The sequence below is a fragment of the Schistocerca americana genome, chromosome 2, assembly GCF_021461395.2.
Source record: "Schistocerca americana isolate TAMUIC-IGC-003095 chromosome 2, iqSchAmer2.1, whole genome shotgun sequence".
In the NCBI taxonomy this organism is placed as follows: Eukaryota; Metazoa; Arthropoda; class Insecta; order Orthoptera; family Acrididae; genus Schistocerca; species Schistocerca americana.
The window spans coordinates 919,754,112-919,780,394 of record NC_060120.1 but is presented as its reverse complement, the minus strand read 5'-3'; the positions used below and the strand labels follow the sequence as shown (position 1 = coordinate 919,780,394).

The 26,283-nt window shown below is 42.4% G+C and overlaps 1 protein-coding gene across 1 annotated transcript in view; it reads right to left on the bottom strand.

The window, feature by feature from the left end:
* LOC124594877 overlaps positions 1-26,283 on the bottom strand; it is a 307,913-nt gene that overhangs the window by 85,969 nt on the left and 195,661 nt on the right. The window contains exon 3 of the mRNA XM_047133346.1: positions 520-648. Within this exon, the coding sequence (XP_046989302.1) occupies positions 520-648 (129 nt within the window). The remainder of the gene's footprint in view (positions 1-519; positions 649-26,283) is intronic.

Here is a 26,283-nt window from a genome sequence, read left to right as displayed (position 1 = left end):
GTAGTACTATCACCGTCAGAGGGTGGTACGGGACTACAAGTCCCACCGCCACACCTCCAAAGTGAATTGCAGTGACGCAGTCACTGCCCTGTGGAAATTTACTGCCTCACCAACACGGTTAGACCGCAATAAACCGGTGATGCTGTATTGTAACATATCACCCCGGACTACAAGTCCGACGATTCCTGTCGGTCGAAGATGTGCGGCAGACAGTTACAGGCTTCTTAACACAGGAGGACACGGCGTTTTATCAAATGGATATCTTCAGCTTGATGCATCGGTGGGATTACTGCCTCAGTCCTCACGGCGATTTTTCCTGATTGGCATACCTGTTCTGTACTGTACTGTACGGCCTTCGAACGGAAACGTTTTGATCGCCCCTTATCTTGTGGTTTGAGAAGTAGACACAGAGTTAGATGAATAGACAGACAGATAGATTGATAGAGAGAAGGGAGGGGGGCGGGGGGGGGGGGAGGGAGCGGGGAATGGGACAGAAAGCACTGTATTGTTGTCACTCACCTTCCCCAAGGTTGTTGACGATCTTGACATGCCACTGCATCTGGCGCTCCCTGGAGTCAAACGCCAGAATGACCGTCACATCCTGGCAGATGATCGCTATCGTGTTGGACTCCTTGTCCAACGTGAACCCTGCAATCAACAATATGAGTTAGGGTAACATCCGAAAAAATTGCATTGTGCTTGAGGGAAACCTCACTTAAAGAACTAGAATATAGAGGCTACGGTTCATGCAAGCAAGTGGGCGTCCAAATCATAGTGAGAGACTGGAAATGTTTGGTTGGCCATATGGTTGGAATTTTCTTTTCAAGTATCACTCTTTCGACTCCTCCGACTATTCAAAGAAACGAACTCACATGTACGGTATGAAATGTCATATCTCCTGAACTATGTGTCGCACACTGACATAATTTTATGATGAAACTCCCCGCGTTTCGACATTTCGCCAGTTTTAAAGGAACTGAATGCAAAAGGAGAAGCACACGATGAGAAACATATCTACTTGTGACGTACTGGCTCTGGGAGCCATAGCATTCACTTCCAAATTCACTTCGTAATGGAGAAAGGATAATGTCAACTGACGTTCGACGTAAGAGGTGGAGTGCGGTACCAAATATCTTTTATTTTCTACGTTTTTTAAGATAATTAATTGAGATTTGATTCATATTTATAGCACATACGCTCAATAGTAGAAGATCATATAGTTTATTCAAATTCTTTAATCACCAGTTTTCTTTGGTAACTTTGACATTATGATGCAATCAGATGAAGCACTTCTTGCTTTTCGGTTCGACAACAATGAGAGCCGAGCGAAGTGTGTCGGGATGACTACAACTGGGAGCTGGATTCGAATGGTTCAAATGGCTCTAAGCACTATGGGACTTAACAAAAAAAAAAAAATTAAAATGGTTCAAATGGCTCTGAGCACTATGGGACTTAACTTCTGAGGTCGTCAGTCCCCTAGAACTTAGAACTACTTAAACCTAACTAACCTAAAGGACATCACACACATCCAAGCCCGAGGCAGGATTCGAACCTGCGACCGTAGCAGCAGCGCGGTTCCGGACTGACGCGCCTAGAACCGCTCGGCCACATCAGCCGGCTTGGGAGCTGGAGTCGAGTGATAGAGGTGACAGCACGCTGTTACATCGGCTGTACGATTCGGTGAAGGCAATGTCGCATGTCTAATATCTTATTTTCTCCCCGAATATGTAAATATTAATGTACCACGACACTGCATGCAATGCAGAGTAGAGAGTGTAAATAAGAATTATATTTTCGTATGTGACAGTCAATTATGTAAAGTGCTATATGAACAAAGATTAGCGCTCCATTAATTAAAACTTCCGGGCTGAATTGCCGTGGTCTATATATAACACTTCTTCTCCTTCCTGACGTTTCGTTGCCGGCTGCGGGCAACATCTTCCGAGGTGAGTCGGCGACTGGCTGCTAGGTGCTGGAGGTCCCGCATGTATAGAGAGCTTAGATGGCGCCACCACTCGTCACGTGCTTTCGACTTTAAAACTATCTCTGGCTAGTGCCATCTCTCTCGATTACAGGTAATCGATTGTCACTTCGTTGGTACAAAGTCGACCGCCATATCTTGTCTAGTTTTAATCCTTCTTCCTTTCTATTAAAATTATTTCCGTGCTTGTAGATCTCTATAGCTTCTCTATACATGCGAGTATAATAATGTGAGGTCCTAGGCATCACGTTTGTCTCACTAAATTTTATTTCGTGATCACCGTCTTTGAAAACGTGTTCCGCAACAGCTGATTTCTCAATCTGTCCCGATCTACAGTTCCTTTTGTGTTCCGTTAGGCGGGTATTAACACTCCTTTTGGTTGTTCCAATATAAACCATGCCACAGCTACACGGAATTTTATACACACCTGGGGTAGCTAAGGGGTGTCGTGCGTCTCAGAAGATGTTGCTCGCAGCCGGCAACGAAACGTCAGGAAGGAGAAGAAGTTTTATATATGGACCACGGCAATTCAGCCCGGAAGTTTTAATTAATGAAGACGCCGGCCGAGAAAGCTTACATGCTATGGAAGATTAGCACTCTTGAGTGTTTGAACTGTTTAACGCATGACATTGTAGTAGAACATTTTCCATCACAAATTTGTGTTTCATCTGCTACGTCGCTTTGCTTATTAAAAAGTCAGTGACATCCTTGAATTTAAGAGACACTTTTTTTTAGTAGTCCTGAGAGCGTTAGACCACTCGCTAATAACTATCATTGCAGCCTCATATCAAGAAAGCCTAACCCTACGACTTAGGAGTTACTTCTGCTCTGGGACATTAACAGAATATACCAGGTTGGCAGACATTTAGACACAGCACAACTATGGCCCTCGCATGCTCTGTATTCGCAATACAAATGTGAACGGCGCATGTAAGCTGTAGTAATATAGTGGAGGGAATACACGGACGTTAGCTGCATTGAACACCGACTCTTGCTTCCATACGGTTGCATATGCTAATTTGTAACAATACAGTTAGAACTTTAAAAAAAAAAAACTGCCGTATTGTTTCTGCCGTAATCTCCAACTGAATACAACAATACAGACATCATAACTTTCACCTACCTGAACACTGCTGATATAACAGTACTCGTAATAAAGACAAGTCTTCCGATCGAGATAGCATACCAATTATGTTCCTTTCAGAGTCCGCTGCTACAACAGCTCACATAATTTAGCAACCATCACAACCGCTCGCTCGACGAAAGACCCATACCAAGAGGACAGAACATCGCACGGGTCACATCAATACACAAGAAAGGCAATAGGAGCAATCTGATGAATTACAGATCCATATTACTGTCATCGATTTGCAGTAGGACTTTGGAACATAAACTATGTTCACCGAGCCGCGCGGTATTAGCCGAACGGTCTGGGGCGCTGCAGTGATGGACTGTGCGGCTGGTCCCGACGGAGGTTCGAGTCCTCCCTCGGGCATGGGTGTCCCTGTTTGTTCTTAGGATAATTTACATTAAGTAGAGTGTAAGCTTAGGGACTGATGACCTTAACAGTTAAGTCCCATAAGATTTCACACACATTTGAGCATTTTTTATGTTCACTGATTCAGAAAATATCGTCCTTATGAAACAAAACTGGCTCTTTATTCACACTGAGTGCTATCGAGAAGGGAGCTGAAATTGATGTCAACATTCTAAATTTTCAGAAGGCTTTTGACACCGTTCCTCACAAGAGACTGCTAATCAAATTGCGTACCTATGGACTATCTATTGTACGACGGGATTCGTGATATCTTAGTGATCGACGGAAAATCATGGCTTTCCCCAAGGAAGTGTTATAAGCCATCCGATGCATCCAATCTGCATAAACGATTTAGGAGACAATCTGAGCAGCCCTGTTAGATTGTTTTCAGGTGATGCTGTCATTTACCGTCTAGTAAAGTCACCAGAATACCAAAATCAATTGCAAAATGACTTACGATGTCTGTATGGTGTTCGATTGGTTCGAATGGCTCTGAGCACTATGGGACTTAACATCTATGCTCATCAGTCCCCTAGAACTTAAAACTACTTAAACCTAACTAACCTAAGGACATCACACAACACCCAGTCATCACGAGGCAGAGAAAATCCCTGACCCCGCCGGGAAGCGAGAACGCTACCGCACGACCACGAGCTGCGGACTCTGTATGGTGTGAAAAGTGGCAACTGTCATTCAGATGAGCTCTAAAAAGAGTCCGTTAAATTTTGGTTACACGATGAATCACACAGATTTATAGGCTGTCAACTCAACTAAATACGAACCTAGAAATTACAGTTACGAACAAACTTAAATTGGAACGATCACATTGATCAGGGGTTTCCGAAACTTTCTCTGGTGGAATTCTTTAAAAATCTGGTACTTCGATGGAACTCCTTGTTTATTTTGAAGGTTAATAAAGTTAGTAAAATTTTAAAAAATGATAAAATCTTGTTTCATTATGTGATTACTTCAGTCTTAAATCGAGGTTAATAATACAGAAATCATAACAATCATACATGGCTACACTCCATACAAATACCCCCTAACACATGGAAACTGTGGAAACTGTCCAGATGTGGGAGAAGGAGGTTATGTTAGTGCACTTTATTTATTTTTGGTCGGGAGACTGAGGCAAAGATCGATCCTAATTACGCAATTAATCACAAAGATTGGGCCTAATTACACAACTATATGCATAGCGCTGCACAAGAACAGCTTAAAAGCGCAATACAGTTCAAAAACTGACGATACCATACAAGTGATGTACTCAGCATGTACGCCAAAGAAGCGGTGAAGGAAGAGAGAATATTTCAGAGGGGTAATGAAATTGCGAGACAATAACAGACACCATTGCTGACGTTCGTAAGCAAGTCAGCCATTCTATGTGGATGTAAGAAAGAAATTGACGGTATAGTTTGCACAATATATGGCTTAAGAATGAATAAAGCTTAAGTGATGAGGGGTAGTAGAAGGGAGAATAAAGTCCTGCTTAACAACCGAACAGGGAACAGAGTAATGCAAGAAGTTAAACAGTTATCTGAGCTAGGAAGCAATATTTTACATAAGATGATAGAAGGAAGGAAGCTAACAGCAGTACAGAGCGGGAAAAATAAATCTGTCACAAAAAATACTTCATGCACCTTAGAACAGGCAACACAGCTACATCTGATTAGTAGTATAAGGCCATTTGTAGCGCAATTTCGACATCAAATTGATATGCAAATTAATTAAATTGATCAATTAATCACCCCCGCCCCGACCACGCCCACCCCCTCCCCCGAATGACATCTCATGTTTTTTCAGTACCACGTGTGGCACAGCCCCTCCTCCCCCCTCCCTCCACCAACCTACCCTATTGGTGGGAACTTCGAATTTTCGTGGGAATTTCGAATTTTGGCGGGGTTTCTTTGTCCCAGGGCAGTGCTGACATCCCACCCCACCCGGGAATTGATGCGAAATTAAAACTGGCAATACCCTTTCCGAGACTCGGACCCTGGTCCTTCTGGACGGAAAGCTCAAGTGTACCCCCCTAACACAATTGAACCACCAGAGGTGTATGGAATTGACAGGAAATTAAAAATGGCTGTGCCCTTTCTGGGACACAAATGCTGATTCTACTGGACGGAAAGCCCATGTGCACTCCCTAACACATGGAAACTGTCCAGATGCGGGAGAGGAAGGTTAGGTTAGTGTACCTTATTTATTTTTGGACGGGAAACTGGCGCAAAGATCGATCCTAATTACATAATTACAAAGATCGGGCCTAATTACACAACTACAGGGTGTTACAAAAAGGTACGGCCAAACTTTCAGGAAACATTCCTCACACACAAATAAAGAAAAGATGTTATGCGGATATGTGTCCGGAAACGCTTAATTTCCATGTTAGAGCTCATTTTAGTTTCGTCAGTATGTACTGTACTTCCTCGATTCACCGCCAGTTGGCCCAGTTGAAGGAAGGTAATGTTGACTTCGGTGCTTGTGTTGACATGCGACTCATTGCTCTGCAGTACTAGCATCAAGCACATCAGTACGTAGCACCAACAGGTTACTGTTCATCACGAACGTGATTTTACAGTCAGTGCAATGTTTACAAATGCATAGTTGGCAGATGCCCATTTGATGTATGGATTAGCACGGGGCAATAGCCGTGGCGCGGTACGTTTGTATCGAGACAGATTTCCAGAACGAAGGTGTTCCGACAGGAAGACGTTCGAAGCAATTGATCGGCGTCTTAGGGAGCACGGAACATTCCAGCCTATGCCTCGCGACTGGGGAAGACCTAGAACGACGAGGACACCTGCAATGGACGAGGCAATTCTTCGTGCAGTTGACGATATCCCTAATGTCAGCGTCAGAGAAGTTGCTGCTGTACAAGGTAACGTTGACCACGTCACTGTATGGGGAGTGCTACGGGAGAACCAGTTGTTTCCGTACCATGTACAGCGTGTGCAGGCACTATCAGCAGCTGATTGGCCTCCATGGGTACACTTCTGCTAATGGTTTATCCAACAATGTGTCAATCCTCATTTCAGTGCAACTGTTCTCTTTACGGATGAGGCTTCATTCCAACGTGATCAAATTGTAAAATTTCACATTCAACATGTGTGGGCTGACGAGAATCCGCACGCAATTGTGCAATCACGTCATCAACACAGATTTTCTGTGAACTTTTGGGCAGGCATTGTTGGTGATGTCTTAATTGGGCCCCATGTTCTTCCACCTACGCTCAATGGAGCACGTTATCATGATTTCATACGGGATACTCTACCTGTGCTGCTAGCACATTTGCCTTTACAAGTACGACACAACATGTGGTTCATGCACAATGGAGCTCCTGCACATTTCAGTCGAAGTGTTCGTACGCTTCTCAACAACAGATTCGGTGACCGATGGATTGGTAGAGGCGGACCAATTCCAGGGCCTCCACGCTCTCCTGACCTCAACCCTCTTGACTTTCATTTATGGGGGCATTTGAAAGCTCTTGTCTACGCAACCCCGGTACCAAATGTAGAGACACTTCGTGCTCGTCTGCTGTGGACGGCTGTGATACAATACGCCATTCTCCAGGGCTGCATCAGCGCATCAGGGATTCCATGTGACGGAGGGTGGATGCATGTATCCTCGCTAACGGAGGACATTTTGAACATTTCCTGTAACAAAGTGATTGAAGTCACGCTGGTATGTTCTGTTGCTGTGTGTTTCCATTCCATGATTAATGTGATTTGAAGAGAAGTAATAAAATGAGCTCTAACATGGAAAGTAAGCGTATCCGGACACATGTCCACATAACATATTTTTCTTTCTTAGTGTGTGAGGAATGTTTCCTGAAAGTTTGGCCGTACCTTTTTGTAACACCTCGTATATGCATAGCGTCACACAAGGACAGCATGAAAGCGCAATACAGCTCAACAACTGACGATTCCACGATGTTATCCTGCTGGGAAAAAATTTCGCAATAGCACTCGAAACTAGCGACAGATACACTCAAACTTTACCCTACACCTACAAGCTGGCAGGAAAAAGGCAGAGGGGTGTAAGGTACAATCTTTATTCTTTTTGGTGGGAAATATGTTCAACTGGCGAGATGCTGGTGTTGGACAGAAGGGAGTTTAAAAAGTGTATTACCTGTAAGCGTACAGTATCCATCCCCTTGCCAATACCAATAAAGCCTCCAATGGACAAAAAGAAATCATCAGAGGCAAAATATTTGAGTGTCTGTAGTAGCTGATTCTTTGGTAGAACAGAGTCATCACTAAAAGAAAGAAAAGAATGACATGAAACAATTCAAGAGAAATTTAAAAACTTAATTTGCAGCCACTCGTTCCACTGTTATGATTATGTGTATCCAATAACAAAATATTCCTGTTAACTGGATGAAAGTACCTATGTTTTTGTCATTCAAGGAAATTTAAGAACATAGCATTCCAGGCACTTCTTCCACATGCTACAACTATGCAGATGACTAGACTCCTGTTCTGCTCTTATAGCATACAAATACAGTTATTATTTTATGATAAATATGGATGGGCTTATGTGAGTAATACTAATAACAAATAAACAACAGCTACGTCCTATAACTGGGGAAGCATCACTTTCTATTAAGGAAAAAATCTTGCTTTTCTCTTGATCTTATTGTGTTAAACTTAACCTGAGAAAGAACAAATAGTTCACTGGCTTCATTGAATAATGGTAGGTGGGAGACGATCTTCTTGCTCTGAAATATTAATGGGACTGTAATCCTAATATTTTCAATAAAATCTGGAAAGTTGTTTCGACACTGCTGTGGTGTTTACAAAAAGGGGGTATTCCTAATAGAAAACAAAGTGTAACGATATTTTCTGCCATTGATAAAATTGAGACACTACTATTTCATCAAAACGTTTTGCTGCACGAAAAATCGATGTTTCGTTAAAAACAGAAAAAGCTGTTAATGCAAACTGAGCAGGTAGTTGGTGTGGTTTTTCGATTTGGTTAGGTCTATTATGGCACTATCTGCTAAATAAGACGAAATAGTCCTTTTTTTTTACTGCAGCAATTGTGACACACACCAGGTAAACAAGACTATTTTTCTATGAATCGTCATTTTAACGTGCCTGAATTAGATAAATAACATGACAGAATTAACGAAGTAGTGAAATGCATATCACTATAAATGAACAGTATTATTGAAAACAGAGAAATAGTCTCACCTGTTCGTCACATGCTCCAATTCTCATATACAAGATTGAAAATACGAGGCACGGTTCCCTCTGATAAGCGAAATCTGGATATAAACTCGTAATCGGCGTCATCTCAGTTTCTTTCCCTTCCTCATTCTCACGAACACTTCAGCCAAAATACCGTTATCGCTGTCTGCATCTGTCACTATTCCTGCTCTCTTGAAAACTTATTCCCCGGCTAAGCTCGCTAACCGGTCAGAAATCGCCGGTTAAGTTGTCCCGAGTTTATTCTCTGGTTAGCCGTTATTCTGGTTCGTACAACGCGTTTCTCTCGCTATTTCGATTACATTAGATTAGATTAGATCAGTACTTGTTCCATAGATCACGAATACGACACTTCATAATGATGTGGAACGTGTCAGGTTAATAAAAGGTGTCTATACAAGATATTGCATTACACAAAATATTACATGACACTTAATATATTTAATTTTTTGTGGGTGTTGGGGAAATCACCCACTTCCTATATCCAAAAATTCATCTAATGAGTAGAAGGAGTTGCCATTAAGAAATTCTTTTAATTTCCTTTTAAATGCTATATGGCTATCTGTCAGACTTTTGATGCTATTAGGTAAGTGACCAAAGACTTTTGTGGCAGCATAATTTACCCCCTCTGAGCCAAAGTTAGATTTAACCTTGAGTAGTGAAGACCATCCTTTCTCCTAGTGTTGTAGCCATGTGCACTGCTATTACTTTTGAATTCGTTCGGACTGCTAATAACAAATTTCATAAGTATTTATATTGTGAGGCTACAGTGAAGATCTCTAGCTCTTTAATCAAGTGTCTGCAGGATGATCTTGGATGAGCTCCAGCAATTATTCTGATTACACGCTTTTGTGCAATGAAAACTCTTTTACTCAATGATGAGCAATTATTCTGATTACACGCTTTTGTGCAATGAAATCTCTTTTACTCAATGATGAGTTACCCCAGGATATGATGCCTTACGAAAGCAGAGAATGAAAGTAGGCGTGGTAAATTAATTTACTCAGAAGTATATCGCCAAAATTTGCAATGACCCTAATAGCGTAAGTAGCTGAACTCAAACGTTTCAGCAGATCCTCAGTGTGTTTTTTCCAGTTCAACCCCTCATCATTGCATACACCTAGAAATTTTGAATATTCTACCTTAGCTACCGATTTCTGATCGAAGTCTATATTTATTAATGGTGTCATTCCATTTACTGTGTGGAACTGTATATACTGTGTTTTGTCAGAGTTTAATGAGAGCCCATTTGCAGAGAACCACTTAATGATTTTCTGAAAAACATCGTTTACAATTTCATCAGTTAATTATTGTCTGTTGGGTGTGATAGCTATACTTGTATCATCAGCTTTGCATCTTCGTGAATATAGAATGGCAAGTCATTAATATATATTAAGAATAGCAGAGCACCCAAGGCCGAACCTTGCGGCACCTCATTCTTGATTGTTTCACGGTTTGAGAAATCACCAGTTTTTGCATATCATGTGGGCCGTTTATTTCAACTTCCTGCATTCTTTCAGTTAGGTATGATTTAAACCATTTGAGCACTGTCCCATTCATACCACAGTACTTGAGCTTATCTGGAAGTATTCCATGATTTACACAATCAAAAGCCTTTGGCAGATCACAAAAAATCCCAACGGGTGACTTCCGGTTACTTAGAGCATTTAATATTTCACTAGTGAAAGTATATATAGCGTTTTCCGGTGAAAAACCCTTCTGGAAACCAAACTGACATTTTGTTAAAACTTTATTTTTACAAAGGTGTGAAGCTACTCTACAATACATTACTTTTTCAAGAATTTTGGATAAGGATGTCAACACATTTATAATCATTTATTAAAAAAAGCAAAACACATTTTCGACCATAATAAAGGTTCTTTTGCACGAAAATAGGTAAAGTCCATTTTCTTTTAGTTTTATGAGCAAAATCGGTATAGTTTTTACTTTCGACTGCATTCGCATCTTATTATTTTATGATATCCAGCGAAGTGTACTGCCACCAATCACAAATGATCAGCAGAGACATGCCCATTGTGCATAAAATCAGGAAAAAAAACCAACTTCGACTATTCTGATGCGAGAACTACCGATCACCGCAGAATGTCCTCATTATTTCGAAACCGTCATCAGAGTAAATAAAAAGCGAGAATTTAAACTCCAAAGAAAAAGAATCTATATTACGCAATTTCTTCCAGCTTATTGATCAAATTACACGACCTGAGAGCGTCTCTTGCATTCAGAGTCTATAAATAAACTGTCATGCACGTGTGTATTACAAACATTTCAGGCAATCTTTCACACCATTGACACACATGTCGGGAAAAAAAATTCATTTTACGTTTGACAACAAGAAGCTATAATTGAAGAGAACATAGATGTTTTGTACACTACGACAGGGCTCCTTTTTACCAGTGCGATGCTATATCATACTAGCGTTTACGAAACAGATCGTGAGAGCCTGTCTTGCCCAGTGTAGGTGGGAGATTGAAATTTCGTTAAAAGATATCGCGGCAACGAAAAAAAAAAAAAACAGAAAAAAACGCTTGTCAAGAATCATTCTGTGCTGCCCTAGCCGTCTCTTCCACCCGTCAGGCAGCACGTCATTGATATCGATTTGATTGGCTAATTGATTAAATTGAGTCACTTTGTATGGCCAGTAATGTTTTTTTTTCAGCAATCGGATTACACTCGTCATGTGGGACAACTGGGAATCCATGGAGGGAACACGATGTTCTTTTCGAGGAACACCATTGAGAAATGACAACTGAAGGTGACCACAGAGGGATTCTACAACCCACAACATACATTTCGCGTAAGGACTGCGCTATCTAAAAACATGATCATAACGCCTATGTTACCATTACCCAGCATAAAAAGCGGTCTTGAGTCTACAGGCACACACGGTCACTGCTGAGCGAAATTATGTCAGCAAATTGGAATCAACCACATATTTGCGATGGATCCTGTAGAGACGTCTTTTAATGATTACAGCCACTGGTGAATGATATTCGTACCACTCTCGTATCTCGAAACGAGTCACTTTTTTTTTCGGACCTATCTGCTAAGGATCCCATATACCAAGAACTCCAACGCTGTTTTTAGACAGCCCCTCTACATCTTGCAACTGGTCCTATGTCTCTGCCCCACCCTCCCTGCAGCTTAGTCCATGTGATAGTCACAATTTAAGTCTGATCTGTAAGGAGCGATATATCTAAGGCCTTTTGCACCCTGTGTGGAAACAGGACGAGCTGAGTTAATGTGACAGCAGCACGTTTTGACCACTCAGTGGAAATGGGAACACATTGTCATAGCTTCACCAACCGTGTACAGTGTGTAAGGTCGGCGCCAAACGAAGCTTTGCCCTGTAACACAAGGTAGTAGGAGAGAGAGTACAAGCAGTTACGGTGGTGTACCTTGTTGGGAAAATTAGGAAGACTACACATCACACGTACAATGTAATAGAGAGAATAATGGACGAAAATAAAAAAAATGCTGCAAAATAGTAATGGGACACTGGAATGCCATTGTGGGAGAAGGGAAAGAGGGAAACATAGTAGGCAGTCATGGTCTTGGAAAGAGAAATGACAGAGGTGAATGGTTAATTGACTTCTGCAGGGAAAGGCAGCTGACAGCGGCAAACACATGGTTCAAGAACCATAAGAGGAGGCTCTACACTTGTAAATCACCAGGGGATAAATACAGAAACCAAATCGATTTTATGCTGGTAGAAGAAAGATACAGGAATGGAATCAAGAAGGTGCACACATTACCAGGTGCTGATATTAATAGTGACCACAACTTACTTATGGCAGAAATAGAAATAAGAATGAAAAAACTGAAAAAGGCGACAATGGTGAAGAAGTGGGATTTAGAGAAGATAAGGTCCAACAAAGAACAAATTACAGAAATGCTGTCTCGGGACTTTCTAAACACATTACGAGACAAAGAAGTACCTGATAATGCCAACGAGTATGGGAATATGCTGAAAGAAGGAATCATTAAAGCAGGACAGCAAAATGTAGGATATGTAAAAGGGAAAAGGTCAAAAAAAAAAAAAAAACATGGGTCCCACAAGAAATGATTTCCAAGATGAAGGAGAGAAGAAAATTGAAAAACAAGAACACTGAAGATGCAAGAAAGATATACCGAAGATTAAATAACGAACTGCGAAGAGAAACAGAGCAGGCTAGGAAAAAATGGCTAAAAGAGGAATGTGATGAAATTGAAGAACTGGACAGGAAGGGAAGATACGACTTACTATACAACAGAGTAAAGACTATGACATGGGAACAAAACAGAGCAGGAAGTGCTACTATGGAAATTTTGAGTAAAGACGAAGAGGTAGTGTACAAAGATCGTGACGATGTCCTCCAGAGATGGGAAGAATATATAAAAGAGCTGTATGACACAAATAGCAAACCAGAAACTCTGGAACTTGAATCACACAACAGTGTAAGTGATGAAGAGAAAGGACCGACCATCATAATGGAACAAGTAAAGTCTGCCATTGCTGCAATGAAAAATGGCAAAGCAGTAGGTACAGATACAATACCGGGAGAAATACTAAAATGCTTGAACCACAATGGAATAAGAGAAATATTGAGGTTATGTAATAAAATATATGACAGTGGTGAATTGCCTGAGGACTTTTTGACAACAGTAATGATTCCATTACCGAAAAAACAAGGAACCAAGAAATGCAGCGAGCACAGGACAATCAGCCTCATTTCACATGCAGCCAAAGTGATGTTAAGAATAATTAATAAAAGACTTGAAAAAGTAATAGAGGAGAATCTCGGCGAGGAGCAGTTTGACTTTAGACGGAATACGGGCACCAGAGATGCAATAGGGCTCCTACGAATCTTGGGAGAAAGGTTTATTGAAAAAGGAAGAGACCTATATATGTGCTTCATCGATTTAGAAAAGGCATTTGACAATGTGGTTTGGGACAAGCTGGCGACTATTATGAGGGAAAAGAGAGTGGACTGGAAAACCAGAAGACTTATAAACTCATTATACCTTACTCAAAAAGTTTCAGTTAAAGTGAGAGGAGAAAGTACAAACTGGATCACACTAGGGAAAGGAGTAAGACAAGGATGCTGTTTATCACCTACTCTTTTCAACCTGTACTTGGAAAATATGATTGACCAATGCTCATTAGATGACAAAGGAGTAGAAATTGGAGGAAGAAGAGTAGGGTGCTTGAGATTCGCTGATGACATTGTCCTTCTAGCCACAGGAGAAAAAGAATTACAGGATTTGGTGGACACCATTGCAACTAACGGGAAAAAATATGGAATGAAAATTAACACAAATAAAACAAAAGTATTGGCAATAGGGGGAAATAAGGAAATAAAAATTGTGCTGAATGGAGAAACACTAGAACAGGTGCAAAATTTTAAGTATCTTGGAAGCAGGATAGACACCGACTGGAAGTGCACCACAGAAATTAAAACAAAAATAGCAATGGCAAAAGAGGCGTTTTATAAGAAAAGGAGAATCTTCTGCAGCGGTCTGGACAGAGAACTCAGAAAGACACTCATAAAATGTCTTGTATGGAGTGTTCTTCTATATGGCGCTGAAACATGGACTATGAGGAAAAAAGACAAAGAAAGGCTGGAGGCTTTTGAGATCTGGACATGGCGGAAGATGGAAAGAATAAGTTGGATGGACAGAGTAAAAAATGAAGAGGTACTGAGAAGAGTGGGAGAGAAAAGACAGTTACTAGATGTAATAAAGAGAAGAAAAAGAAATTGGATTGGGCATATATTAAGAAAGAATGACGGACTGATAAAAACAGTTTTAGAAGGTTATGTAGAAGGGAAAAGGAAGCGAGGAAGGAAGAGATTCCAGATACTGGATGACATGATGGACGATACAACATACAGCAGCCTTAAGAAGGAAGCAATGGATCGCAGAAAATGGAGAGGCAAAGGGCCTGCTAATATAGCAGATAACTGATGATGATGACACATCACACATGGCATGGAGGAAGGATGAAGATTTTGCGACACATCTCCAAACTACGTACAGGTAGTCTGAAGGAGATCTGTATCTCTCAAGGTGCATTCATGTCTATCACCCAAACATGTGTGGCGATCCTATGCAACATACAGCTATTGGTTCAGTCGAGCAGGTGGTTCGTGATTGAAGTCGCTTTCACAGACCGGTGTACAGTTTCATCATCTGTACCGTAGGATGACCATATCCAACAGACTATCAATCACACACGAGTGTTCCTGTTTACTCCTTCACAAATAGTTTAATACATTGTTTTTTTTCGGTTGTACACATCCAATCAGAATACACCGCCATACACTATAGTACACGTAGTATAGCACTGTACTCAATTGCAACCAGTCACCCCCAAACTGCATATCCTACAGTTGCAGCACGTTTGCTCTGCTTTCTATATGTCTGGGAGCCATCTGCGACACAAGCACATACACTGACATACAGAAAATAGAGCAAACGCACTGCAAATGTGGAATATGTGCGTGGAGGAGACTAGATGCAACGGAGTACAGTGCTATACTACGCCTCCCGATCAGAAAAATAGTGCATTTGCGCTAGATGTTGGCAGCTGTACTACATTTACAAGCAATTTTAGAACACGGAACGAGAGGTTACGTCATGATCGCATGGGTAGAAGTGCCACTAAAAAACTGTGAAACATACGTATAAATTGAGGGAAAATACGCGGAAATGCTGGGGAAATTTAGGGAGTACGTGCATCTCTTCTGATTGGTGCAGAACAATTCTTGTACATGGGAACGAGTATACGACAGCAAGAGGAACGTGGGAAAACGGCGAGTGGAAGCACCGGGAACTGGGGATTCAATCTTTTACTTTTCGTCGAGGCAACATTCTACTGTATGCCTATTCAGGTAATAGTGACACGCGCGAGTTGACTGCTGTCTTCGATGCTTTTCTGGAAAAAAGAGAACCATCTGCCTCTAAACTTACTTGCATATGCGTTAAATAATGACAGAGAGTGGATGGAGTGATAGGGTGAGATGAAGCTGTAACGAGGTAGGTTTTAATGGTAGACTGACGATGCATTCTAGAGAGAGAGGAACATGTTGCTGCATGTCATTTGACCATTTTTGTTTTCGTTGCTCTGTCGGTATGTATCAGGTGTAGACATACGTTAGACTCGCATACAACTGCGTGTTCGCCGGCCGAAGTGGCCGTGCGGTTAAAGGCGCTGCAGTCTGGAACCGCAAGACTGCTACGGTCGCAGGTTCGAATCCTGCCTCGGGCATGGATGTTTGTGATGTCCTTAGGTTAGTTAGGTTTAACTCGTTCTAAGTTCTAGGGGAGCAATGACCTCAGCAGTTGAGTCCCATAGTGCTCAGAGCCATTTGAACCATTTGAACTGCGTGTTCTGTGTGTGGCGTAGAGCACTGTCTACTTCCGATCGTTAACAGCAAACCTCTTGGTTATCAGAGGACTTCCATCATGTTTCGACACATTCCTCTAGACGAACGAAGATTTATGCGACGTACTCCTTTCCCCTGCCGCATCTTGGGCATAAAAATCGAGTCTTCAGTTTCATAACTATGGTGATTCTAAGTTAGCGACAGGGGTTTGTGAGGTACTATAATCTCCGTGCATACATATTCTTGACAGATGTCCTGTTTACGGAGTTAGTGGCGGAATGACATGTAATTTCACATTTCAAACACCGCTGCTATGCGTTTGTCCCTTTCTTTGTAGGAAGCATTCCCAGTTACTAACGGTCAGTTTATATGGGACTGATGCTAGCATAGTATAATTTCTGAACCATGATCGGATGTGAATAGTGGGGGCTATACACCTCTGGAACGCTATATTGTACGTGTATCGCCAGCCGGGGTGGCCGAGCGATTCTAGGCGCTACAGTCTGGAACCGCGTGACCGCTGCGGTCGCAGGTTCGAATCCTGCCTCGGACATGGATGTGTGTGATGTCCTTAGGTTAGTTAGGTTCAAGTACTTCTAAGTTCTAGGGGGCTGATGGCCTCAGAAGTTAAGTCCCATAGTGCTCGGAGCCATTTGAACCATTTGTACGTGTATCACAAGGAACCGATGTTTTAAGGAAGTAGTTTTTCACTTTACAGTTTATCATTATAGTTTATCGTAGGGAAACCTGCAAGGAGAATGTATGTAATGCGCTGGAAATATATTTCTTACATTGGAATAATAACAGCGGTGCATTTCATACGACTAATAGGTCGTAAACCGCAACGATCTAACATTATGGCGTGTTTTAAGTGCAGAACATTGTAGCCTTAGGAGTGCATGTGTTTATGTTCTCTCTTACCAATAATTTCTTGGTACTGACTCCACACACTAGAACAATGCTTTAGAATTTCTATCGCAGTTGATTTAAGTAAAGCGCAGCAAACTCCGTCCGTCTGGAGCTCCATCACGCATAAAAACCACCCGTTTCTTGTTCTTAACAACAGTTTCAAATCTACTGTATAGTAGATAAGGGGTGCTGACCTCCTCGACAAATCTTGTGCTCTTGGATGGGTGTGGGTTCAGACTCGGTTCACACTACTTCTGGTCATTTGCATGGAGCTTTGGTCAAAGACAATGCGAGGAGATCTTTCGGTCTCTAACAATGCGAGAATACCCTGTAACTCCTATCCAAACAGAGGAAGATCGTAAGTTACGCATTATGATCGAAGTGCTAGAGATATGTAGGTCGCTATCTGCGATACGTTGGTTTATATGTTCGAGAATTAACAATGAATGAACATACTGCACATACATCTACTTATATTCATGATGGTACTCACAAAGTAGTGGAGGGGCTGTTTAGCGATGATACAGAAATTGGTAAGCATGCTGCTGCGTCATTGGTCGGTGTTGAAATTACGATAAAATTGCTAAAATTGATCGCACTATCAGTTATGATGCTTGTTATTACAGTACATCGAGGGTGTCTTTTCCATCCCAACAGTCCAGGTACACTGTTAATTATCACATAATGTGATTTACACTGTGCGATGTCTAGTTTCGTGGGGGAGCCAATGGGCCAAACGTGTTAATGTCAGTTTAGAATCTGACACAGATGCTGAAGTCGTGGTGAAAAAAAAAAAAATGTATGACAGTGTACAAAGCGTGTTACAGCAGAAAAAGTCGTGTATCAAACAACGGAACAGGATCCCTCTCCTGCAACTGATAAAATGTGGGAGAAAGTTCTCGTACAGTACAGGCGATGAAACTTTACATTGGTCTGTGCAAGCGACGTCGATCATTGGTCACCTGCACCAATGGATAAATACCTGCATATTTAATAGGATCGCCTCTTATGCTCGATGCCACCACATAGACATGTGGGACATAATCGAGTAGTCAGTTCGTGTACAAAATCCTGCACTGGCAACACTATCACAATTATGGAAGGCTATAGAGACAGTATGGTTCAATATTTCTGCCAGGGACTTCCAGTAATTTGTTGAGCCCTTGCCATGTGAAGCTACTGTGCTACGTCTGGCATAAGAAGGTCCGACACGATATTAGGAGGTATCCCATGGCTTTTGTCATCTCAATGTAAAGTTGGCAGTCTAGCAAGCTACAGATCCCTTATCTCATCCACCCTCATCTATGCAAATATTGCATACAGCTCTGCTCCTCCCAAGTCTTAGTTCTCTCTCTAAGCCCTGGAAGGACTTGCCCTCTGCCTTGCTTTCTGTACCTGACTACTTTCTCCGAATGTCATCCTGTACCAACACATAAAATTCCCTAGCACGTCAGACACTTAGAATTCTTTCGCTTGTGCCTTTTCCCACAGTTAGGTAGGGTCGGCATGGTTAATCGGATTTAGCAATGTCAGTGGAAGGGGTGGCCGGATGCCCTTCCTGCCGCCACCCCGTACCCCCCCAGGACGGAATTAGTGTACCCCAACTGTCTGCGACTAGTGTAATTCATGGAATAGTAAAAAAGTGTTCAAATGTCTGCGAGCCTTGTAACTGTGGCGGGATGTGGGGACCAGCCCGATATTCACCTAAGGAGATGTGGAAAACCGCATAAAAGCCACATCCAGCCTGGCAGGCACAACGGCCGTCGTCGTTAACCCGCCAGGTGGATTCCATCCGGGGCCGGCGCGCCTACCCGACTCCAGGAAGCAGCGCATTAACGCTCTCGGCTAACCTGGCGGGTACCTCCGACAGAATACTTCCTATAAACTCGAGTACCAACACACTATTGTATCTGTCACTCTCAAGTATGGTGGCCTGTCTCACTTGTATCAGTGTGTCCCATCTTGTCTCCATCTCCAAACAATCCATATCTTATCCCACTTTAACTTAATCAACTCCCCCTTCTGCACCATGAAATCGTTCTCATGGGCTCCATTCTAATCAGTCGTCGCACACCCTACTCCTCCCAATCCAAATGAGGCTCCATCACGTCCTTTCCCCACCTATCTGCAATACTACCAGCCTCCAAACACCTATCACCCACACATGTGAAATCCAATATGTTTCCTATTGAGGCGTTCGAATCTCCCCCTTGATCTATTAAAGCTCGGTTATCTTTGCCGGTAGACATACGGAATTTCCTTGGTCTGCAGAAAGGGGGGCAGGGCGAGCGGTTTTGAAAGGTGGATCGCCGTGTTAGAGGTAGGACTGTGCCGCTACAGCGGGTTGGGCCTCGTGGTGGTAAATGGAAATGCCGTGTGGCTGGGGCCTCCCGTCGGGTAGACCGCTCGCCTGGTGCAAGTCTTTCGAGTTGACGCAACTTCGGCGACTTGCGCGTCGATGGGGATGAAATGATGATGATAAGGACAACACAACACCCAGTCCCTGAGCGGAGAGAATCTCCGACCCAGCCGGGAATCGAACCCGGGCCATTAGGTATGACATTCCGTCGCGCTGACCACTCCGCAATCAGGGGCGGACTCGTGGTGGTGGTGCGGAGTGAACGATGAAGCTGGGGCTGCCTGGCGACTGGGAATATGGAATCTTAGAATATCTGCTGCCGAAATGGAAGGTAAGTGTATTTCAGGGAGGAAGGATTCTACGCTATTTTATATTGGCCGACGTTCGTTACCCATAAGGAATCTATCGTGCCAAGAGCTACCTTATGTGAGCAGAAGCTGAAAATGTATTCTCGAAATATGAATATTTCCTCCGTCGCCTGAAGGTTCCAACAGTTTTTGTCTGGCTCGAAGTAACTGTTGACTTTGAATTATAACGCTCTGCCATGACGAACGTTCATAGTCCCTTGAAAGTGGACGGTCCGGCCGGTGTGGCCGAGCGGTTCTAGGCGCTTCAGTCTGGAACCGCGCGACCGCTACGGTTGCAGGTTCGAATCCTGCCTCAGGCATGGATGTGTGTGATGTCCTTAGGTTAGTTAGGTTTAAGTAGTTCTAAGTTCTAGGGGACTGATGACCTCAGATGTTAAGTCCCGTTGTGCTCAGAGCCATTTGAACCATTTTTTGAAAGTGGACGAGTTTCAACATTGCAAAAGAATATAGCTTTTTTGCGCTATGTAATTCTGTTTCTCCTTCACCATTCACTTGCTGGATCTATGTGCTCGTCAAGCGTTTAGGTGCTAGTGCTGTTTAAGACTGAATATTTGCCTTTTTGGCAAATGTGGGTTTTTGTGTTTTAGTAGTGGCAATTGTTAACAGAACTTAAGATTGCACTTGTTTTGCGAGGGGCTGGTCGAGTTTCCATGGAAGCCGCCCTCGGCAAGATATGATGAGAGTGTAAACCCGTGAGGAGCTATTCTTTGGTATTTATGTATTATTTTGATACTAACAAGGGAACCTCCCCATCGCACCACCCTCAGACTTAGTTATAAGTTGGCACAGTGGATAGGCCTTGAAAAACTGAACACAGATAAATCGAGAAAACAGGAAGAAGTTGTGTGGAACTATGAAAAAAAATAAGCAAAATATACGAACTGAGTAGTCCAATATTAATGTTAGTACTACCGTAGTAGCGCTGTGGTCCTGCGGTTAGCGTGAGCAGCTGTGGAACCTGAGGTCCTTGGTTCGAATCTTCCCCCGACTGAAAATTTTAATTTTTTATTTTCAGACAATTATCAAAGTTCAGGCACACACACACAATCAACTTCGCTCTCCAAAATTCCAGGACATGTTCAGATTTGCTTGGACATATGCAAGATTTGACGGCCTACACACGGAAAAATTTGAAAACGTTAAAAACGTATGTTTTGACAGAGCACAGGGAAAACTGTGCGACTGTTGCAGTCATTTGTTGTAGTTTATGTGACAAACTCTTATGTTTTCATCACTTTTTTGGGAGTGATTATCACATCCACAAGAAAACCTAAATCGGGCAAGGTAGAAGAATCTTTTTACCCATTCGCCAAGTGTACAAGTTAGGTGGGTCGACAACATATTCCTGTCATGTGACGCACATGCCGTCACCAGTGTCGTATAGAATATATCAGACGTGTTTTCCTGTGGAGGAATCGGTTGACCTATGACCTTGCGAACAAATGTTTTCGGTTCCCTTTGGAGAGGCACGTCCTTTCGTCTACTAATCGCACGGTTTTGCGGTGCGGTCGCAAAACACAGACACTAAACTTATTACAGTGAACAAAGACGTCAATGAACGAACGGACAGATCATAACTACGAAAATAAAGAAATAAAAATTTTCACTCGAGTGAGGATTTGAACCAAGGATCTCGCGTTCCACTGCTGCTATCGCTGACCACGGGACTACGGCGCCCCTGATTTCTCACTCTCCTTGATGTTGTATATCTTGTACATAGACTACTCAGTTTGTATATTTTGCTTATTTTTTTCATAGTTCCACACAACTTCTTCCTGTTTTCTTGATTGATCAGTGTTCAGTTTTTCAAGGCCTATCCACTGTGCCAACTTATAACTAAATCTGAGGGGGGTGCGATGGGGAGGTTCCCTTGTAAGTAGATACAGCAATATGTAGTTAGCATTTGGCCATATCTAATTACACGCCCTAAAGTCATTTCCACGAATTTCATGACTGGAATTTAATGAAGTTTTAAAAGATATATTAAAAATCTGTTATTGGCATTTTGGTGCCGTGTCATATTGAGCGGTTTAGGTGTAATTATTCAGCGGTATGCAATGTGATAAATTACTACTGAAATCAGCCGATTTTGCATTTAATGAAAACCCACTCAAACAAATATTCTTTTAAAAATCGTTATATTATTGTTACTATCATTTTGCCGCGCTGGGTTGCGGCGCTGTCTGAGGCGTCTTGTGGCGGTCCGTGCGGCTCCCCCCGTCAGAGGTTCGAGTCCTCCCTCGGGCACGGGTGTGTGTGTTGTCCATAGAGTAATTTAGTTTAAGATAAATTACGTAGTGTGTAGGCTTAGGGACCGATGACCTCAGCAGTTTGGTCCCATAAGACCTCCTTTTTAAAAAAATAAGATATTTCTATTCTGCACTTCCAGAAAATTTGTATACATACATGTTTGGCAACCTTTACACATACTTTACTCAGATTTTATCACTAAAATATCAATTTTCATTAAATGTAACAACACGTTCTGAGCGACGGCCTAGCAACACGCCCTCTTTCCACAAGATACAGATTAACAGTCCTCTTTTTTTTAGTAAATCAATTGTCTTTTTTTTTAAGTCCATACTCAAAGATTCACAACTACTATCGTTGCGGGGATTGCACGCTAAAGAGTTTCTTGTTGCCCAGCTGCGCTTCACTTCACTTCAAGTACTTTTTGAATCACATTTACATTTACGGTGTTTACATACATTACTGAGCTTCTCAGAATAAAATCAGGCACAAATTAGTTAAAAAAAGGGCAGTGAGGCTCACATAACATTACAACTTCTTTTCTCCAGGAACGCTCTCTTTGCCTGTGTCAGTCTGCTTTTAATTTCCTACTTGCTTCGACTGTCATATGTTATTTTGTTTCCAAAGTAGCAGAATACGTTCACTACTTCTCCTTCTAGCTCTCCAACTTCGATGCTAGGTTTCACTCACTCTGACGCACTTTTTTTAGCTTTCAATCCATATTCTGTGCGCAGCAGACCATTCATCCATTCAGTACGGCTTGTAATTCTTCTTCACTTTCACTGAGAATACCATCATCATCAGTGTGTCTAATCCTTCATGTCCTTTCACCCTGAATTTTAATTCGACTCGTGCATCTTTCTTCTTCGATGTAGAGATCGAACAGTAAAAATCAAGTAGACTGATATAGTACAAAATGAAGAAATACAAGGGGAAGTCAAATGAAACGAGACAGGTGTAAAGAAGCAAGTAAACTGTTTATTACTTCAAAAGTAATCGCCAGCCTGTCATTGCACTTATACCACTGTGAGACAAGATGGTCAGTACCTTCACGAATAAATGTCTGTGGTTGCCCATGGAACCATGATTGTCCCCAGGTGTGCTTCTCTTGTATTGTATTGTGTTGTATTGTATGTTAACCGGGGGCCTAGAAACGACGGAGAGGCTCCGTCCCCGCCGCAGCCGCAGTGGTCCACAACCCCCACGACGACTACCGCAATCCACTTCGCCCCACCGCCGCCCCACATCGAACCACTATTTCAGGGTTATTGTGCGGTTCGGCTCCCGGACTCCGATGATGTAGTTGCTGAACAGTTCAGAGAAAATTTGAGTCTCGTAACAAATAAATACCCCACTCATACGGTTATAGTTGGTGGGGACTTCAACCTTCCCTCGATATGTTGGCAAAAATAGTTGTTCAGAACCGGTGGTAGGCAGAGAACATCTTCCGAGATTGTCCTAAACGCTTTCTCCGAAAATTATTTCGAGCAGTTAGTCCACGAACCCATGCGAATTGTAAATGGTTGCGAAAACACACTTGACCTCTTAGCCACAAACAATCCAGAGCTAATAGAGAGCATCATGACTGATACAGGGATTAGTGATCACAAAGTCGTTGTAGCTAGGCTCAATACCGTTTCTTCCAAATCCACCAGAAACAAATGTAAAATAATTTTATTTAAAAAAGCGGATAAAGTGTCACTAGAAGCCTTCCTAAGAGACAATCTCCATTCCTTCCGAACTGACTAAGCAAATGTAGACGAGATGTGGCTCAAATTCAAAGATATAGTAGCAACAGCAATTGAGATATTTATACCTCATAAATTGGTAAGAGATGGAACTGATCCCCCATGGTACACAAAACAGGTCCGAACGCTGTTGCAGAGGCAACGGAAAAAGCATGCGAAGTTCAGAAGAACGCGAAATCCCGAAGATTGGCTAAAATTTACAGACGCGCGAAATTTGGCACGGACTTCAATGCGAGATGCCTTTAATAGGTTCCACAACGAAACATTGTCTCGAAATTTGGTAGAAAATCCGAAGAAGTTCTGGTCGGATGTAAAGTACACAAGCGGCAAGACGCAGTCAATACCTTCGCTGCGCAGTGCTGATGATACTATTACCGACGACTGTGCCGCTAAAGTGGAGTTATTGAACGCAGATTTCCGAAATTCCTTCACCAGGGAAGACGAATGGAATATTCCAGAATTTGAAACACGAACAGCTGCTAGCATGAGTTCCTTAGAAGTACATACCTTAGGGGTTGCGAAGCAACTCAAATCGCTTGATACGGGCAAGTCTTCAGGTCCAGATTGTATACCGATTAGGTTCCTTTCAGATTACGCTGATACAATTGCTCCCTACTTAGCAATCATACACAACCGCTCGCTCACCGATAGATCTGTAGCTACAGATTGGAAAATTGCACAGGTCACACTAGTATTTAAGAAGGGTAGTAGGAGTAATCTATCGAACTACAGACCTATATCATTGACGTCAGTTTGCAGTAGAGTTTTGGAGCATATACTGTATTAAAACATTATGAATCACCTCGAAGGGAACGATCTATTGATACGTAATCAGCATGGTTTCAGAAAATATCGTTCTTGTGTAACGCAGCTAGGTCTTTATTCACACGAAGTAATGGCCGCTATCGACGGGGGATCTCAAGTTGATTCCGTATTTCTAGATTTCCGGAAAGCTTTTGACACCGTTCCTCACAAGCAACTTCTAAACAAGCTGCTGGCCTACGGGGTATCGTCTCAGTTGTGCGACTGGATTCGTGATTTCCTGTCAGGAAATCGAAGTTCGTAGTAATAGACGGCAAATCATCGAGTAAAACTGAAGTGATATCAGGTGTTCCCCAGGGAAGCGTCCTGGGACCTCTGCTGTTCCTGATCTATATAAATGACCTGAGTGACAATCTGAGCAGTTCTCTTAGGTTGTTCGCAGATGATGCTGTAATTTACCGTCTAGTAAGGTCATCCGAAGACCAGTATCAGTTGCAAAACGATTTAGAAAAGATTGCTATACGGTGTGGCAGGTGGCAGTTGACGCTAAATAACGAAAAGTGTGCGGTGATCCACATGAGTTCCAAAAGAAATCCGTTGGAATTCGATTACTCGATAAATAGTACAATTCTCAAGGCTGTCAATTCAACTAAGTACCTGGGTGTTAAAATTACGAACAACTTCAGTTGGAAAGACCACATAGATAATATTTTGGGGAAGGCGAGCCAAAGGTTGCGTTTCATTGGCAGGACACTTAGAAGATGCAACAAGTCCACTAAAGAGACAGCTTACACTACACTCGTTCGTCCTCTGTTGGAATATTGCTGCGCGGTGTGGGATCCTTACCAGGTGGGATTGACGGAGGACATCGAAAGGGTGCAAAAAAGGGTAGCTCGTTTTGTATTATCACGTAAGAGGAGAGAGAGTGTGGCAGATATGATACGCGAGTTGGGATGGAAGTCATTAAAGCAAAGACGAATTTCGTCGCGGCGAGATCTATTTACAAAATTTCAGTCACTAACTTTCTCTTCCGAATGCGAAAATATTTTGTTGAGCCCAACCTACATAGGTAGGAATGATCATCAAAATAAAATAAGAGAAATCAGAGCTCGAACAGAAAGGTTTAGGTGTTCGTCTTTCCCGCGCGCTGTTCGGGAGTGGAATGGTAGAGAGATAGTATGATTGTGGTTCGATGAACCCTCTGCCAAGCACTTAAATGTGAATTGCAGAGTAGTCATGTAGATGTAGATGTAGATGTAGATGTAGGGTAGCTGCCGAGGTAGTTTCGACTACGCTACACAAGTTTCGATGGAAGCCCTTACACATCATCCATACATTCCTAATCTCTACCCATGTGATTTACGTATTTTTGGAGCCCTGAAGAAAAACATTCATGGGAGTCGATTTGCTTCAGATGAAGAGGTGCATGCTTGGGTACAGTCATGAATCTGTAAGGAACCTCAAACATTTTTCGCTTTTTCCAACTTAAAGGATTTGCACACACATTACGACAACAGGTTAATGTGCTCAGTATGGGGCGTGACCACCTCTGGCAGCAGTATAGGCCTGACAACGACGGGACATGGCCGACCGTTGAGGCCGGCCGTTCTAGGCGCTTCAGTCCGGAACTGCGCTGCTGCAACGGTCGCAGGTTAGAATCCTGCCTCGGGCATGAATGTGTATGATGTTCTTAGGTTAGTTAGGTTTGAGTAGTTCAAAGTCTAGGGGACTGATGACCTCAGATGTTAAGTCCCATAGTGCTCAGAGCCATTTTGAA